This window comes from Amblyraja radiata, chromosome 2, assembly GCF_010909765.2.
Source record: "Amblyraja radiata isolate CabotCenter1 chromosome 2, sAmbRad1.1.pri, whole genome shotgun sequence".
In the NCBI taxonomy this organism is placed as follows: domain Eukaryota; kingdom Metazoa; phylum Chordata; class Chondrichthyes; order Rajiformes; family Rajidae; genus Amblyraja; species Amblyraja radiata.
The window spans coordinates 132,698,309-132,717,616 of NC_045957.1; the positions used below are offsets into that span (position 1 = coordinate 132,698,309).

The following is a 19,308-nucleotide window of genomic DNA, read 5'->3' on the forward strand; positions in this document are numbered from 1 at the left end:
GCAAGAGATAGGTAATTTGAGTCAATTTGTCAAACTAGTTATCCATTTCCGTAAGAAGCTTTGAAGTCAGTGCAGCAAGAGAATCTTTTCCATTTACTGACGTCAAATGCATAATGACTTGGCTGATGGAGCAGACATGCAAGTATTAGAATGCCACTTCACTGTATCATTGCCTAGCATGGTGCAATTTACACCAGCACTAACACCGACCATCCTAATACAGGCACTACCATTCAAGTTATATTTTTAAATTACCACTATTCTACTCATATTCTACTCAACCTGTACATTCTCCTAGAATGACTCAACGATGCAAAATTGCTACAAAAGACAACAGATCATTTTCATAGAATAGTACAGCACAGGCCCTTTGGTCCACAATGTTTGACCCGAACATGATGCCAAGTTAAACTAATCTCATCTGTCTGCATGTGATCCATATCTATCCATTCCTTGCATATTCATGTGCCTATCTATAAGCCACCTGGCGATGAAATCCAATGAAGAATCTATTCACCCAAAGGGTGACTGGAATCTAGAATACACTGCCTTATGCCCCTGTCCCACTTAGGAAACCTGAACGGAAACCTCTGGAGACTTTGCGCCCCACCCAAGGTTTCCATGCGGTTCTGGGAGGTCCCCGGAGGTTTTTGTCAGTCTCCCTACCTGCTTCCACAACCTGCAACCTCCGGCAACCTCCGGGAACCTCACGGAAACCTTGGGTGGGGCGCAAAGTCTCCAGAGGTTCCCGTTCAGGTTTCCTAAGCGGGACAGGGGCATTAGAGGGTAGTGGAGCCAGGTATTCTGTCAAGGGGTGGGAGATTGCAACCTTCACGTGGTTCACCCTGTATCGACGAATGCAATCAACCTGGCGTGCATAAGCAAATAAGATCAAATAGAACAAGTTGTCCTACAACTTTTAAAAAGTATCTAACTAACACTTGAATCGGCAGAGTACAGAAGACTATGGACAAAGTGCTGACGAATGGGATTAATATAGATGGGTATTTGATAGTTGATATGAACATAGTGGGCAAAAGGACCCATGTTATGCAGTATGACCCCATTAACTATTTGCTCAGAGACATAGCTTTTAAGGGGAATCGAGGGAGGAAAAGAAATAGAGACGTTGAAAGGATTAGGGAAATAATTCCAGAGATTGGGGCCAACAGCTTGGTTTGTACAAGCTTGATGGAACAGTTCACCTTGGACATGATCAAGAGGCAAGAATTGACAAAGCAGGAGTCTGTTGGAGTTTCACAGGATATGTATGATTAGACATGGAGGAAATTGAAAGCAAGATTGGGAGTTTTAAAATGGTGCTGTTACTCAACCAGGAACCTGAGCTATTATTTACCTCATTGGAGAACCTCAGACTATCTTTGATCAGACTTTACTGGACATCATCCTACACTAAACATTCTTCATGTTATTCCCCTTATTATGTATCTGTACACTGTGGATGGCTTGATTGTAATCATGTTATGTCTTTCCGCTAACTGGTTAGTAGGCAGCAAAAGCTTTTCATTGTACCTTGGTACACATGACAATAAACCACACTAAACTCACTGTAGACTTGTGAGCAATGAAATGATGGATCAGAAAGAGTCTGCAGGTGATGGCTTGCAGGGTTCTGGATAATATTTAATAGAAAATGGAAGAAGGTAAGCTGGCAAGCAGCTTGTTAACAATCAAGTATGGGATGATAGTGCCATGGATGTGATTTTCAGGAGTAAAATAATGGAAAATGAGTATAGCTGGTGGCAAATAAAGTTCATAATGTTGTTATGGATATGAGGTCCAATATTTATTCTTTGGATGTCAGAACCATGACACTAAAATCGTGATCTGTATGGTTCAGTTTAAGATTGTGACAGGCAGAGTGATGGGACCAGTGGCTATGGATTCAACATGGATTTGTGCCTGGAAGGTCATGTTTAACTAATCTTCTTGAATTTTTTGAAGATGTTACTCGGGAAATTAATGAGGGTAAAGCAGTGGATGTTGTGTATATGGACTTCAGTAAGGCCTTTGACAAGGTTCCTCATGGAAGGTTGGTTAAGAAGGTTCAATGGTTGGGTATTAATGGTGGAGTAGCAAGATGGATTCAACAGTGGCTGAATGGGAGATGCCAGAGAGTAATGGTGGATGGTTGTTTGTCAGGTTGGAGGCCAGTGACGAGTGGGGTGCCAAAGGGATCTGTGTTGGGTCCACTGTTGTTTGTCATGTACATCAATGATCTGGACGATGGTGTGGTAAATTGGATTAGTAAGTATGCAGATGATACTAAGATAGGTGGGGTTGCGGGTAATGAAGTAGAGTTTCAAAGTCTACAGAGAGATTTATGCCAGTTGGAAGAGTGGGCTGAAAGATGGCAGATGGAGTTTAATGCTGATAAGTGTGAGGTGCTACATCTTGGCAGGACAAATCAAAATAGGTCGTACATGGTAAATGGTAGGGAATTGAAGAATGTAGGTGAACAGAGGGATCTAGGAATAACTGTGCACAGTTCCCTGAAAGTGGAATCTCATGTAGATAGGGTGGTAAAGCAAGCTTTTGGTGTGCTGGCCTTTATAAATCAGAGCATTGAGTATAGAAGTTGGGATGTAATGTTAAAATTGTACAAGGCATTGGTGAGGCCAATTCTGGAGTATGGTGTACAATTTTGGTCGCCTAATTATAGGAAGGATGTCAACAAAATAGAGAGAGTACAGAGGAGATTTACTAGAATGTTGCCTGGGTTTCAGCAACTAAGTTACAGAGAAAGGTTGAACAAATTAGGGCTTTATTCTTTGGAGCGCAGAAGGTTAAGGGGGGACTTGATAGAGGTTTTTAAAATGATGAGAGGGATAGACAGAGTTGACGTGGAAAAGCTTTTCCCACTGAGAGTAGGGAAGATTCAAACAAGGGGACATGACTTGAGAATTAAGGGACTGAAGTTTAGGGGTAACATGAGGGGGAACTTCTTTACTCAGAGAGTGGTAGCTGTGTGGAATGAGCTTCCAGTGAAGGTGGTGGAGGCAGGTTCGTTTTTATCATTTAAAAATAAATTGGATAGTTATATGGACGGGAAAGGAATGGAGGGTTATGGTCTGAGCGCAGGTATATGGGACTAGGGGAGATTATGTGTTCGGCACGGACTAGAAGGGTCGAGATGGCCTGTTTCCGTGCTGTAATTGTTATATGGTTATATGGTTATATGGAATGAATGCCAGAGGCAATGGCTTTATCTTAACAATGATATGTTGGAAGATATTTTTGCTCATTCCATACTGGATATCAGACAATTTAGAGACAGTGAAGAAGTAAAAAGGGAGGGAGAGAGAAAACGGGGAATTACAGGCCAGTTAGTCTAACATCGGTAGTGGGGAAACTGTTAGAGTCAGTTATTAAAGATGGGATAGCAGCACATTTGGAAAGTGGTGAAATCATTGGACAAAGTCAGCATGGATTTATGAAAGGTAAATCATATCTGACGAATCTTATAGAATTTTTCGAGGATGTGACTAGTAGAGTGGATAAGGGAGAACCAGTGGATGGATGTGTTATATCTGGACTTTCAGAAGGCTTTCGACAAGGTCTCACATAAGAGATTAGAATACAAACTTAAAGCACACGGTATTGGAGGTTCAGTATTGATGTGGATAGAGAACTGGCTGGCAGACAGGAAGCAAAGAGTAAGAGTAAACGGGTCCTTTTCAGAATGGCAGGCAGTGACTAATGGGGTACCGCAAGGCTCAGTGCTGGGACCCCAGCTATTTACAATATATATTAATGATTTGCACGAGGGAATTGAATGCAACATCTCCAAGTTTGCGGATGACACGAAGCTGGGGGGCAGTGTTAGCTGTGAGGAGGATGCTAGGAGACTGCAAGGTGACTTGGATAGGTTGGGTGAGTGGGCAAATGCATGGCAGATGCAGTATAATGTGGATAAATGTGAGGTTATCCACTTTGGTGGCAAAAACAGGAAAGTAGACTATTATCTGAATGGTGGCCGGGTAGGAAAAGGGGAGATGCAATGAGACCTGGGTGTCATGGTACACCAGTCATTGAAAGTAAGCATGCAGGTGCAGCAGGCAGTGAAGAAAGAGAATGGTATGTTAGCATTCATAGCAAAAGGATTTGAGTATAGGAGCAGGGAGGTTCTACTGCAGTTGTACAGAGTCTTGGTAAGACCACACCTGGAGTATTGCGTACAGTTTTGGTCTCCTAATCTGAGGAAAGACATTCTTGCCATAGTACAGAGAAGGTTCACCAGACTGATTTCTGGGATGTCAGGACTTTCATATGAAGAAAGACTGGATAGACTTGGCATGTACTCGCTAGAATTTAGAAGATTGAGGGGGGATCTTATAGAAACTTACAAAATTCTTAAGGGGTTGGACAGGCTAGATGCAGGAAGATTGTTCCCGATGTTGGGGAAGTCCAGAACAAGGGGTCACAGTTTAAGGATAAGGGGGAAATCTTTTAGGACCGAGATGAGAAAAACATTTTTCACACAGAGAGTGGTGAATCTCTGGAATTCTCTGTGACAGAAGGTAGTTGAGGCCAGTTCATTGGCTATATTTAAGAGGGAGTTTGATGTGGCCCTTGTGGCTAAAGGGATCAGGGGGTATGGAGAGAAGGCAGGTACAGGATACTGAGTTGGATGATCAGCCATGATCATATTGAATGGCGGGTCAGGCTCGAAGGGCCGAATGGCCTACTCCTGCATCTATTTTCTATGGTAATGTTTCTATCTTAACAATGATATGTTGGAAGAAATTTTTGCTCATTCCGTACTGGATATCAGACAATTTAGAAACAATGAAGAAGTAATGAGAAAAGTTAATGAGATAAAACTAGGACTCAACATCTTACATATTTTTGCACACCGCTCTCTCTCATCTTGACAGCCAGAAGGGGGGCTACGTGAGGATGCTGTTCATAGACTTCAGTTCAGCCTTCAACACGATAGTCCCCACCAGACTGGCCGGGAAGCTACTGGAATTAGGGCTCAACACCTCCCTGTGTGCCTGGGCCCTGGACTTTCTCACCACCAGGCCCCATGTAGTCAAGATGGGAGAGAATACATCAAAGTCCCTCACCCTGAGCACAGGATCGCCCCAGGGTTGAGTCCTCAGCCCCCTATTGTACTCCCTGTACACACATGACTGTGTGGCTAGGTTCAGCTCCAACTCAACTTAAGTTTGCTGATGACACTGTGGTGGTGGGCCTGATCTCAGACAACGATGAGAAGGCCTACCGGGAGGAGGTGGCTGATCTAGCACTCTGGTGCCAGGACAACAGCCTCCTCTTGAACATCAAAAAAACTAAGGAGCTGATCATGGACTTTAGGAGGGCACATCATCCGAGGACGTACACACCATTGAGGATAAATGGGGATACTGTGGATAGGGTGAGCTGTTTTAAATATCTGGGAGTCCACATCTCTGAGGATATGACATGGACATCACACGCCGCAGCACTCGTGAGTAAGGCAAGGCAGCGCCTTTACCACCTCAGGCAATTGAGGAAATTCAGAGTGTCTCCGAGGATCCTCCAGTGCTTCTACTCAGCGGCTGTGGAAAGCATCTTGTCCGGAAATATTACCATCTGGTTTGGGAATTGCTCTGCCCAGGACAAGAAGGCTCTGCAGAGAGTAGTGCGTTCGGCTGAACGCACTATGGGAACTTCACTCGCCCCCCTGCAGGAACTATACATCAGGAGGTGCAACTCCAGAGCCAATAAAATCATGGGAGACCCCTTCCACCCCTGCAACGGACTGTTCCAGCTGCTACGGTCAGGCAAACGCCTCCGTTGCCATGCTGTGAGAACGGAGAGGATGAGAAGGAGTTTCTTCCCAGAGGCTATTTGGACTGTAAACTCCTATCTCACCAGGGACTAACTTTACTGAACGTTTTTCCTTCCGCCCACAATATTTAATATGTAAAAGAATATGTGATTGTGTTTATAATTTGTTTGGTTGTTTGTTTGTTTGTCTTTTTGCACAAAGTCTGCGAGCATTGCCACTTTTCATTTCACTGCACATCTCGTATGTGCATGTGACGAATAAACTTGACTTGACTTGACTTGACTTGACATATGAAAATCAAGGCCATCTTTTATGATGACATTTCTGGGGGATGCAATGTAACTATGGTTATCAATGGTACTAAATTCTGAAATAGAATATTCTAATTTGTTGCCCTCAGTTGAGGGGATGGGGCCAGCAATGACAAAGAACATGAATCACACTGTAATTTTTCCGTTGTGCTTTCAATGACAGCATTACTGTATGGAGATGGTCAAGTACCCAAGGACACAACTGTTAAGGAGGAAGCAGCATCTGTGGAAAGCAAGCTGGCCTGTACCTGCACCAAAACTCCATGCACTTGTCAGAACGTTCAATTCAACTTTTCCGCCTTGCATTCAACAGGTAAAATGACTTCTAAACTATAATCCTTCGACTTAATTATTTGTATTTGATTAAATTGCAAGATATATGAAGATATGCATGTCACTATTGTGATAGATTTGTTCAGATTTTTTGGGCAGACTAGTATTTTCAAAGAGACAAGTGTGAAGACATTTTGGAAAACCATTAGTTTTCAGGCTCTCAAGTAAGTTCACTTGATGTTTGTTGTCACTGTTTTATCAATACATTTATCTTACCTGTGTTTGTTGGATTGAAACTAAGATTCCAGGAAAATAATTGAGAGATATTCATAAAATTAAGCCCCAGGTCATGGAATTCAATAAGGTTTTAATGGGGAATGTAATGTAGTCATGGTTTCAATTTTCTCTTCTGCCATTTGACAGATGTTGCAAGATATGTGAAAATATTCTGTAAAAAGAGTTGTGTTCACAGCAACTTACTTTCCATTCAGCATGCTACCCATAATTGTAGGAAATGTCAAAGATGAGAAGGCAGAGCGATTTGGTGAGAAGGGCAACGTTTAAAGGAGATGAGGAGCAAGAGCTTTTCACAGAAGGTGGTGGGTGCCTGGAACACATTGTCAGAGGTGGTTGAGGAGGCAGATACAATAGTGGTGCTTAAGATGCACATGTATAAACAGGGAATGAGGGGAAATGGATCATGTGCCAGCAGACGAGGTCAGGTTATCTTGGCATGTTCGGCAACATTGGGGGTCGAAGGCCTGTTTTGTGTTCACTGTTCTATGTTCCAAAGTTAATATCTATCGACCATTTGTACCACAACATTAGAAATAAACCAATTTGTAATTCAGCAAGAACAAGGAGGCAGACTATTATCTCAATGGTGTCAGATTAGGAAACAGGGAAGTGCAACGAGACCTGGGTGTCCTTGTACACCAGTCACTGAAAATAAACATGCAGGTACAGCAGGTAGTGAAGAAAGCTTTCATAACGAGAAGATTTGAGTATAGGAGTAAAGAAGTCTTTCTGCAGTTGTACAGGGCCCTGCTGGGACCACATCTGGAGTATTGTGTGCAGTTTTGGTCTCCTAATTTGAGAAAGGACATCCTTGTATTGAGGCAGTGCAGCGTAGGTTCACAAGGTTAATCCCCGGATGGCGGGACTGTCATATGAGGATAGATTGGAAAGACTAGGCTTGTATTCACTGGAATTTAGAAGGATGAGAGGATATCTTATAGAAACATATAAAATTATAAAAGGACTGGACAAGCTAGATGGAGGAAAAATGTTCCCAATGTTGGGGGAGTTCATAACCAGGGGCACAGTCTAAGAATAAAGGGGAGGCCATTTGAAACTGAGATGAGAAAAAACTTTTTCACCCACAGAGTTGTGAATTTGTTTAATTCTCTGCCACAGAAGGCAGTAGAGGCCAATTCACTGGATGAATTTAAAAGAGAGTTAGATAGAGCTTGAGGTGCTAGCAGAATCAAGGAATATGGGGAGAAGGCAGGTACGGGTTACTGATTGTGGATGATCAGCCATGATCACAATGAATGGCGGTGCAGGCTTGAAGGTCCAAATGACTTCCTCCTGCACCTATTTTCTATGTTTCTTTGTTTCTATGAATGTCATTATTATTAATAATGTGGATTTTGCAGGCCCACTTTTGTTAAATGCTGGGTAATATTAGATGAAACTCCAGGAATGCCATAAAATACAGGTCAGAAAGTAAGACTATATGAAAAGAGAATGTTGAAGTATAAGATTGTGAGGAAATGAGAGTGATCAACTGAAATGCTTGTACTTAAAGGAATACACTGCATAGGAATCAGTAAGAGAAAGTGGCGTACCTTGAGAATTACTGAACTGTTCATTAATTTAAAGCCTTATTTATAATAGCTCAAATGAGAATTGATGGACTTGTGATGCCGGCAAATAGACTTGAGGCTTCTTATTTGTAAACATTCAAAACAGATCCTTGTTACAATTCATTTATTGATTTGTGTCAGAAAACTAAACACTATAAATCTAACTGTCTTTCCTTTTTTTTTATAACCAAGAGATACCAACCAAGTGATCTCACCTTTACTGATGAGTTAAGAAAGCAATTAGCAAGTCGAAATAGGAATCTTTTCACTGGATCTATGGCAGAGAGAAGCCAAGGTACAACTTAATATCTAAGGTGCAGAGTAGAGAAAATATTGCAGGATTAGGAAAGAGCAGGGGATTTAAATAATGAAATCTTCATTTCTGCCTTCGTGAAGGAAGTATAAAATCTAATTATTTTGATACTATATGCAGGCATCAGCAAAGTATGCAATGTGGAGACATTCAAAAAATACAAAGTACAATTCACACCCAGCTAGTTGGTTGCAATTTATAAACCCCAGAGAACTGAGAAAGGATATAGTCATGACGATGGTGAACAGTTTATGCCTACAGAATTTAATTACATTGTAACTGTATTTTGGCTGCCGAGAATCCTCACTTGGTTCCAATACATCAATGGATATATTATACACAATGGGCAATGGGTGCAGGAGTAGGCCATTCGGCCCTTCAAGCCAGCACCGCCATTCAATGTGATCATGGCTGATCATGCACAATCAGTACCCCGTTCCTGCCATATTCATTGATAGCATGAGTCACACCTGTCACTAGACCAAGAAGGGAAAAGGACAGTTGTGAATTTATGGAATTTATGGAATTCCCTGCCACTGGATGGATTTAAGAGAGAGTTAGATAGAGCTCTAGAGGCTAGTGGAGTCAAAGGATATGGGGAGAAGGCATGCACGGGTTATTGATACGGGATGATCAGCCATGATCACAATGAATCGATGGGCCGAATGGCCTCCTCCTGCACCTATTTTCTATGTTTCCATGTTTCTATGACATAGTACATAATTGTCAACCAGAACTATATAGTCAGCTGCTTTAACATCAAAACTGACAAATTAAAGATCAATGCTTCATTTTACTATATTGTTAAACTTGTGCAACTGAACATCACTTCAGCAGTAGAATCCCAATCAGTGCTACATAAAAGATTCATCAACTTCCTACAGATTGGTTGGTAAATGATCTCTGCTGGTTGTGTCTCCTATTCCACAAGTCTTTGGACATTTTCTAAACGATGAAGGCAACAGGGAGTGATGTTCCTGGATCTGAGGACTTATCTCACTTCAAGCCTTCTGCACTAACCAGTTTTCTCCTTAATAGGTACAGTCATAGGCATTTCTGTTGGGGTTTGCAGGACAGAATATTCAGACAACACATAGAACATGCCTAATCTGAGGAAGGACATTCTTGCCATAGAGGGAGTACAGAGAAGGTTCACCAGACTGATTCCTAGGATGTCAGGACTTTCATATGAAGAAAGACTGGATAGACTCGGCTTGTACTCGCTAGAATTTAGAAGATTGAGGGGGGATCTTATAGAAACTTATAAAATTCTTAAGGGGTTGGACAGGCTAGATGCAGGAAGATTGTTCTGATGTTGGGAAAGTTCAGAACAAGGGGTCACAGTTTAAGGATAAGGGGGAAATCTTTTAGGACCGAGATGAGAAAAACATTTTTCACACAGAGAGTGGTGAATCTGTGGAACTCTCTGCCACAGAAGGTAGTTGAGGCCAGGTCATTGGCTATATTTAAGAGGGAGTTAGATGTGGCCCTTGTGGCTAAAGGGATCAGTGGGTATGGAGAGAAGGCAGGCACAGGATACTGAGTTGGATGATCAGCCATGATCATATTGAATGGCGGCGCAGGCTCGAAGGGCCGAACCCTACTCCTGCACCTATTTTCTATGTTTCTATGTGACAAAGAAATGGTGGAACAGGGACCATAGCTTGAGCACTGTGTACAATGATGATCACCACATTTCAGGGGAAATGTGCTTGCACTGGAGAGGCTGTTAAGCAGATTGGCAAAGACTGGAACATTCCTAGCTAGAAGAAAGATTTCATAAACTGGGGTTGTTTTCTAAGGAATAGAGGAGGTTGAGGCCAGACTTAATGTGCATAAAATTAAGAGGAATCTGGAGAGAGTAAAAAGGAAAAAAATATTTCTGAACCTGATGACTTATTTCAATAGACTATATGTGCAGGAGTAGGCCATTCAGCCCTTTGTGCCAGCACTGCCATTCACTGTGATCATGGCTGATAATCCACAGTCAGTACCCCATTCCTGCCTTCTCCCCATATCCCTTGACTCTGCTATCTTTAAGAACTCTAACTCTCTCTTGAAAGCATCCAGAGAATCGGTCTCCACTGCCTTCTGAGGCAGAGAATTCCACAGATTCACAACACTCTGGGTGGAAATGTTTTTCCTCATCTTCGTTCTAAATGACCTACCCCTTATGGAAGGTTACCTGCAACCTCCGGCAACCACCTTTGACTAGCATCGCAACCGGCTTCGACTAAAAAATTGCAGATTTTTAAAACGGCAACCTATTTTTAGTCCCGGTCGGTTTTGAATTTTTTGAAATAAACGCCAGAACATAGAAGAAGCGGAAACCACCTTCGACCATTAGGGAGACTGACAAAAACCTCCGGGGACTGCACGGAAACCTTGGGTGGGGCTCAAAGTCTCCAGAGGTTTCCATTCAGGTTTCCTAAGTGGGACAGGGGCATTAGCTAAATTCCAAAGATTGTAAGTTATACTTCTAATGATGGCATAGTGGCGCAGCAGTAGACTTGTTGCCTCACATTGCCAGAGACTCAGGTTCGATCCTGTCTATGGCTGCTGACTGTAGGGAGTTTGTATGTTCTCCATGACCGTGTGGGTTTTCACTGGGTGCTCCGGTTTCCTACCACACTCTAAAGACATGCAGATTTGTAAGTTATAATGTGTAGGAAAGAACTGCAGATGCTGGCTTAAATCGAAGATAGACACGAAATGCTAGAGTAACTCAGCGGGACAGGCAGCATCTCTGAACTGAAGGAATGGGTGATATTTCGGGTCGAGACCCTTATTTTGGTGTCTATCTCAGGTTTGTAGGTTAATTTGCTTCTGTAAATTGTCCCCAATGTGTGGGATAGAACTAATAATGTACGGGTGATTGATGTGGACTCGGTGGGCTGAAGGGCCTGTTTCCACACTATATATCTAAACTAAACTAAACTAATATTTCATGAATTTCAGAAGAAAATTGAGAAAGGAATTTGAGAATCATAATGTGCAGGAAGGAACTGCAGATGCTGGTTTAAACCGAAGATAGACACAAAAAGCCTGATAAACTCAGTGGGACAGGCAGCATCTCTGGAGAGAAGGAATGGGTGACGTTTCGGGTCTAGACCCTTCTTCAGACTGGTTAGGGATAGGGAAATGAGAGATTATCATGATCAGTTCTCACTTTGAACCTGACATGCCATTAAAAAAGCATCATCACATTTTCAGCGGGTAAGTAAAATGAAAGAAAAAAAAATACCCAAATGGATGTAGTGTACTGACGATATTCAAAAGGTATTTCATAAAGTTATACATGGGAAGATTTCACATTTGACAGAGGCACAAGAAATTAATGGCACATTTGATGATTCTTAGGAAATAGTGATTCATTTAACACCCATGCTGAGACGAAGGCTGCAGAATTCTGAAGGCAGATGATCTGTGTCCCCTGCAATTAACACTGTTTCAGAAAATATTCTGGAGGGCAATGTTATTTATGTTACATTTAAAAGTGTTATAAAGAGAAGGGGTTACCAAGCTATTTAATCCCACGATGAATAGACAAGAGATAGTTTGCAATGCATCGACCAACAGTGGCTGAGGAAGTGAACCAGTGATGATGGATGAAAGCTAATGTAATTAAGGGAATGTGCATCATCAGTTAATGTGATTCCGAAGGAGCTAGATAAATATCTGGTTAGAGATGAAACTGGTGATTCACAGACCAAATACAGGTTGACAGATTGGTAGTGGATATTTTCTTTGTGAATGTTAATTGTACGGTCCAATCTCCCAGAAGCTGCATTAGACAAACCAACAAGGACTTGGACCTTAGCTTCTAAATGTGTGCACTGCAGTTGAGATTAGTGTGACTTTGATGGGTGACTGAGTCTGAAGAAGGGTCTCGACCTGAAACATCACCCATTCCTCCTATCCAGAGATGCTGCCTGTCCCGCTGAGTTACTACAGTATGTTGTGTCTATCTTTGGTTTAAACCAGCATCTGCAGTTCCTTCCAGTGTGACTTTGATTCTTGACTTGGAGGTAACATAGGACGATTTGTTTCCAATTTGTCCTGTAAATTGTCTCCACTCCATTGGAGATCTTGTGGATGAGGGGTGCACTGTTGTGGTGTGGAAAAAAAATGTTTGAACGATGGCGCAGACTTGCCTGACACCAGTCTGCACTAAGATTTGGTCTGCTGTGGACACACCTGTTAAAGTCATGGCTTGCATAGCATCATGTAGCAGTCATAGGATGCAGAATAATTTCTGAGGCCAGCCAATTCTCAGAAAGATATTCCATAATCCTTCTAAATTGATGGAGTCAAAGAGGTTGAAATGTGTAAACTTTGATGGTGCTTTTTTGGATATGTTATCCAGTGAAAATCATGTCCATTGTGCCATCAGACAAACATAATCCATAATGTAGTTTTGGAGGTAACATTGTGGCCACTGAGGGAAAGTATCTGAGAAGGGCACCTGTAATGACTGTCCCTGTGGCAGATAGTAGAGTGTAATTGCCACAATCAGATTTGTCTCCATCCTTCATAATTACTGTTTCCAAGGTCCCTAGGCATGTTATCCTGTTCCCCGAAGTGGAAGATAAAGTTGGGAATTTGTGACTGAAGTTGCTGCCAAGTTTTAGAGCTTCAGCAAATATACCCCCCCCCCCCCGCTCCCATAACCTTGTAGTTTGTCTTTTGCTCTGTGATCTCAGTGACTTTTAGTGGGTCTCAGGTGACAGTGATGCTGGACCAGATATTTTGTTGTGGGATAGAGATCAGAGTCATTACTGAGGAGTTCTTTGAAATTCTCCTTCCAGCAGCTGCTAACTTGCTCCCAGTCCTTGATAAGCAGTTTAACTTAAGGCAGGGTGGGACAGTGGACATTTGGAAGAATCTGGACTTGTCATGGTTATTTAGTCACCTGCTGCACCTCCTGCACATTTTCCATCCACCATCTGTTTTTTAGGTCACGGGATTTCTGCTGGACCTCTGCATTTAGATGTTCCCTTAAGACACGGTTGAGTTTCCAACTCAAGAAGGCATGTGGTTACATAGAAACATAGAAAAATAGGTGCAGGAGTAGGCCATTCGGCCCTTCGAGCCTGCACCGCCATTCAATATGATCATGGCTGATCAGCCAACTCAGTATCCTGTACCTGCCTTCTCTCCATACCCCCTGATACCTTTAGCCACAAGGGCCACATCTAACTCCCTCTTAAACATAGCCAATGAACTGGCCTCAACTACCTTCTGTGGCAGAGAATTCCACAGATTCACCACTCTCTGTGTAAAAAATGATTTTCTCATCTCGGTCCTAAAAGACTTCCCTCTTATCCTTAAACTGTGACCCCTTGTTCTGGACTTCCCCAACATCGGGAATAATCTTCCTGCATCTAGCCTGTCCAATCCCTTAGGAATTTTGTAAGTTTCTATAAGATCCCCCCTCAATCTTCTAATTACAATTAGTTACAATTAGTTAGCTGCTGGATTTCCTCAAAATAAAGGCATTGGAAAGGTAATGTCAGTCATTCCCAAGTTAATAATCATAATGTTAGGCATGGAAATACTCTTATATGTTGGTGATATCAGGGACACTTTCTACAAAGGAGCTGAAATGTCTCGAGTTCCATTGTAAAGAAAGCTGCATTTAGTTCGTGACAGAAAGTGAAAAACATTTAAAATTATGTTTTTTTCCTTCTACAATTTTATCCGTTTCTGTTGAAAGGGATTTCAAAGAATATCTCTTTAATAATGATAGAATATTCAATTACTACCATTTGTATCATCTGGAGTATAACAAGAATTTCTAGCTAAGTCAATAGATTGATGAAGAGCTATACATTATGTTGCAAACGATTTGCACTTTTATCAATATTTTGTTTATTTTTCAAATACGTTTACAGAAAATATACATGGAGAGTCCTGTCAGAGTCTGATTCATCTTTTTAAGATGCGAACCATATACTTCCCAGTCGCCAATCATAGAACACTATTGTACATTCTGAAAATCATATTGATAGATATACTAACGTCCAATGTTTGCTGATTTCACATCTCCATTAATAAACGATGTTATTGAGAAAGGTCAAAAGCGATATAGCAATAATGTCATTGGATAAAGGATGCACCAAGTGTGAAAAACCTGTAAACAGACCCAGTAATCAATCAATCAATCAATCAATCAATCAAGCAATCAATCAATCAATCAATCAATCAATCAATCAATCAATCAATCAGTTTTATTCATCATATACACATATAAGTGCAGTGAAATGAATTTCCCAGCAGCGGTACAATCAAAATAGAACACACAATACACAATACAATTAAACACAAACATCCACCACAGTGAGGAATGGTGTACAGTCAGTCAGTCCTCCTCCATTGTTCACCTCCAGAGGTCGGGGTCATAAAACTCCGTAGTCACCGCTAAGGATGGCCCGATGTACAAGCCCTCTCTAATAGATTACATCCATCACTTGGAATGGCACAGAAACAGCTAATTTTCTTCTCCATGCTGGGACAAGACAAGCTTCCACATGAGTCTTTTTCACCACGTTTTATTTAATCCTTGACACTTATCCTGTTAATCCTTCTTCCAATCACGTTTCTAGCTTCCTCCACACTGCATATAACCTATTGCCTCAACTGCTGTATATTGCAGCGTTCCATATTTAAGTCATGATATATCCTGCATTCTTGGACTTACTAACGACTATTTAAGATTTAGTTTAGTTTTAGATTTAGAGATACAGTGTAGAAAAAAGCCTTTCGGCCCACCATGTCCGCGCCGACCAGCGATCCCCGCACACTAACACTATCCTACACACACTAAAAGCAACTTACAATTATACCAAGCCAATTAGCCTACAAATTTGTACGTCTTTGGAGTGTAGGAGGAAATCGGACTCAGGTCACGGGGAGAACGTACAAACTCCATACAAAGAAGCTCCCGTAGTCAGGATCAAACCTGGTCTCTGGTGCTGTAAGGCAGCAACTCTCCTGTTGCACCACCTTGCCGCCCTTAGTTAGCCATTGTTACTATTAGTTTTGGTTATTAACCTCTACCTCAACCTCAACCTAACACCTCCATCATCTGCCTAAGCAGAAACATCTTTTCTACATTTGAACACCCAAAGGACTTTATAATTATACATTGCTTTAATGGGTCACTTCAGTATGTGAATGATAAATGAAGTATAATTATCCATTTAATGGATATAATGCATGAAAGTGCCGAGTCAATTTATCATAGAAATTACGGTTTAAACAATGTGAGTATTTTCAATGTTTGGAGAAAAAGAGTAAAGTTAAAAAGGTGGTGCAGCAGTAGAGTTGCTTCCTTACAGTGAATACAGCACCATAGGTCTGGGTTCCATCCCGACTACGGGTGCTGTCTGTACGGATTTTGTACGTTTTCCCCGTGACCTGCGTGGGTTTTCTCCGAGATCTTCGGTTTCCTCCCACACTCCAAAGACGTACAGGATGGCAGGTTAATTGGCTGGTAAATGTATAAATTGTCCCTAGTGGGTGTAGGATAGTGTTATGCCCCTGTCCCACTTAGGAAACCTGAACGGAAACCTCTGGAGACTTTGCGCCCCACCCAAGGTTTCCATGCGGTTCCCGAAGGTTTTTGTCAGTCTCCCTACCTGCTTCCACTACCTGCAACCTCCGGCAACCACCTGCAACCTCCGGGAACCGCACGGAAACCTTGGGTGGGGCGCAAAGTCTCCAGAGGTTTCCGTTCAGGTTGGGACAGGGGCATTACTGTGCAGGGATCGCTTGTCGGCATGGATCCGGTGGGCCGAAGGGCCTGTTTCCTCGTTGTGTCTCTAAACTAAACTAAACTAAAAAAAACAAATAAGACAATACTGAAAATACGCAGCAAGCACACAGGCTAATTTTTTTTAATGTGTACAGCCTTTCATTGGTACTTTTAATTTCCAATTTCATTGGAACTTGAATTGGAACTGATAAGAGAAACATAACTTGTTAAGATGGGTTATTAAAAGGGAGCAGGAAAAGAACAAAGGGTAGTTTTGATCCATGTATCCTTGTTGCAAGTCTACTACTTGTTGCAGACTACTTCTAGCAGTCTGGACCAAGGATCCCAAGAAATTTGGCAGCACAGTGGTGCAGCAGTAGTGGTGCGCTGCTTTACAGCGCCAGAGTCCCATGTTCAATCCTGACCTCAGGTGCCGTCTCTACAGTGTTCCTATGCTCTCCCTGTGACTTCATGGGTTTTCTTTGGGTGTTCTGGTTTCCTCCCACATTCCAAAGACTTGCAGGTTTGTAGGTTAATTGGCTTCTGTAAATTGTCCCTAATGTGTCGTATAGTAGTGTGTGGGTGATCTTTGGTCAGTGTGGACTCGTTGGGCCGAAGGGCCTGTTTCCAAGCTATATCTCTCTAAAACTCTAAATAAATTCAAGTCCCACCACTGCAGCAGATGAATTTAAAGTCAATTAAATAAATGACTATTGAATTATATTTTTTTAAATGCAGTATTGGTGGTAATAAGAATGAAACTAATGGTTTGTCATAAAATTCTGTTTCACTAATGAGTTTTCTTAACAGAATAAAATGTGCTGTTACCTGGTTTGTCCTCTTCTGGCAATGACTTTGTGTTTGTCTCAGTTCGTCAATTCAGGGGCAATTATGAATGGACAATTAATGTATCATTGCAATGTCCAGTGAGTGTAAAAATAAACCCTGACCATACAACCTGAACCTCTGAGTCATAAGATTGCAGGTTCAAGTTGCACTCCAGAGATATGAGCTCAAAAACCCAGGTTAATACTTCAGTGGATGCCTGAGGAATTGTTGCATTGTCACAGGTAATGTGTTTTGTATGAGACATTGATCTAGTGCCCTCTCTGTTCCAAAGAACAAGTATTTATCCCCAAGGACCTGTTGAATATTTATCGATCAATCGGTATATCTCAAACTATATGTACTGCAAAGTTGTTGTTTATGAGTCCTTGCTGCATTCACATCTGTAATGACTGATTGATTGATTGAAAGATACAGCATCGAAACAGGACCTTTAGCCCTCTGAGTCCATAGGGAACTCAATCACCTGTTCACAGTATTTCTATGTTATCCCACTTTAGCATTTAATCCCTACATATTCCAGGCAATTTATCGAAGCCAGTTAAACGACAACCCCACGTGTCTTTGGGATGTGGGAGGAAACCAAAGCACCCAGGGGAAACCTCACAGGGAGAACATGCAAACTCTACACAGACAGCACCCAATGATGATTCCATATTAAAATGACTACATTCTGGAGGCACTGTGTAGGATATGAAGCACTTTAAGATATTTGGCTGCAATTTATTTTTGTTTATCTCTAGCAATTGTCTAAAAGCACAAATCACTTTACTGCATAGTCAAGTAATTCAAAGAGTACTTAGATCTGAATAGTTTGGTGAAAAGAAACAGGTTTCATTACTGATGGGAACTCCTACAGATAGAGCACAAATGTTTAAAGAAAATGGGGTCACATGACCAGTCCAATTCATGGGAATTGAATTGCTATTTTTGCACTTTGCCCCAAATTAACTGGACTACAGAAAGGATCTGAAATTTATCTGGGCTCCAGCAAGGAGGAAAGGCCATTGGGGCTTTTGAAACAATGCAAGCCGGGCATAAAGTAGATCTAGGGTCTTTGTGATCACCCTCTATGTCTTTGTGACTCTCTTTCTCTCTCACTCTCTCAGTCTCTCACTCCCTCTCTCTCTCTCTCTCACACACACACACCCTCTCTCTCTCACCCTCTTTCTCTCTTTCTCTCTCTCTCTCTCTCTCTCTCTCTTCCTACCATACACCTTCTTTACCATTCTGCGTGCTTGTACTGCGCCCTTCAGTGAGCGATGAACTTGGCCTCCAAGATCCCTCTGCATATCAATGCTGTTAAGGGTCTTGTCATTAACTGAATACTCTCTCCTTACATTCAAACTTCCAAAACATCATATTTGCTCGGGTTAAATTCCATCTGCCATTTCTCTGCCCGATTGTGCAGATTACCTATATCCCATTCTTCTCTTTGTCTCTCTCTTCAATATTGCCCCTTCCCGGTGTACTGAAATCTGTCTGGCCAGTTTATTTTCCAGCATCCCTTTCCATTAGTACCTTAGGCGTTTTCTACTTCTGCTGTCACAGTAAGCAGGAAACATTACTTGAAAATGTGCCTTAATCCTAAATCTCAACATACTCACTCTATTCCCTTTACACCCTTGAGTGAAATTGGATTATTTTGCGATATCCCTGATTGGAAAGCCAAAAAAGGCAGCTGCAGCATGAATGGGCAGATGCTTTTGGCCATGGAGAGACACAGAGAGATTTCAAGGTAGATACAGGGCAAACGACATCAGGAAAGCAAGTGGGCAGACAGGAGATTATGTGGCAGAAATAAGACACCAGGATGGTGTGTTGATTCCCCGATGCCAGGATCTAGGATGGTGCCAGTCCAGGCTCCAGATGGGGCTGTGTGACATTCTCCAGGGGGGAGGGTAAGCAGACAGAAGTCATTGTCCATGTAGGCACAAATACCTTAGGTAGGAAAAGGGATGAGCACCTGCAACATGGATATAGCGAAGGTAGACACAAAATGCTGGAGTATCTTAGCGGCACAGGCAGCATCTCTGGAGAGGAATGGGTGATGTTTTGGATTGAGACCTCTCTTCAGAATATAGCGAGATAGGCAACAGGCTAAAAAACAGAACTTCCAGGGGACTGATCTGCGGATTATTCCT

General features: G+C 42.0%; 1 protein-coding gene across 1 annotated transcript in view; it reads left to right on the top strand.

The window, feature by feature from the left end:
* Positions 1-19,308, top strand: part of gad2 (glutamate decarboxylase 2) — a 111,764-nt gene that overhangs the window by 4,045 nt on the left and 88,411 nt on the right. Inside the window, exon 3 of the mRNA XM_033015942.1 lies at positions 6,272-6,421. Within this exon, the coding sequence (XP_032871833.1) occupies positions 6,272-6,421 (150 nt within the window). The remainder of the gene's footprint in view (positions 1-6,271; positions 6,422-19,308) is intronic.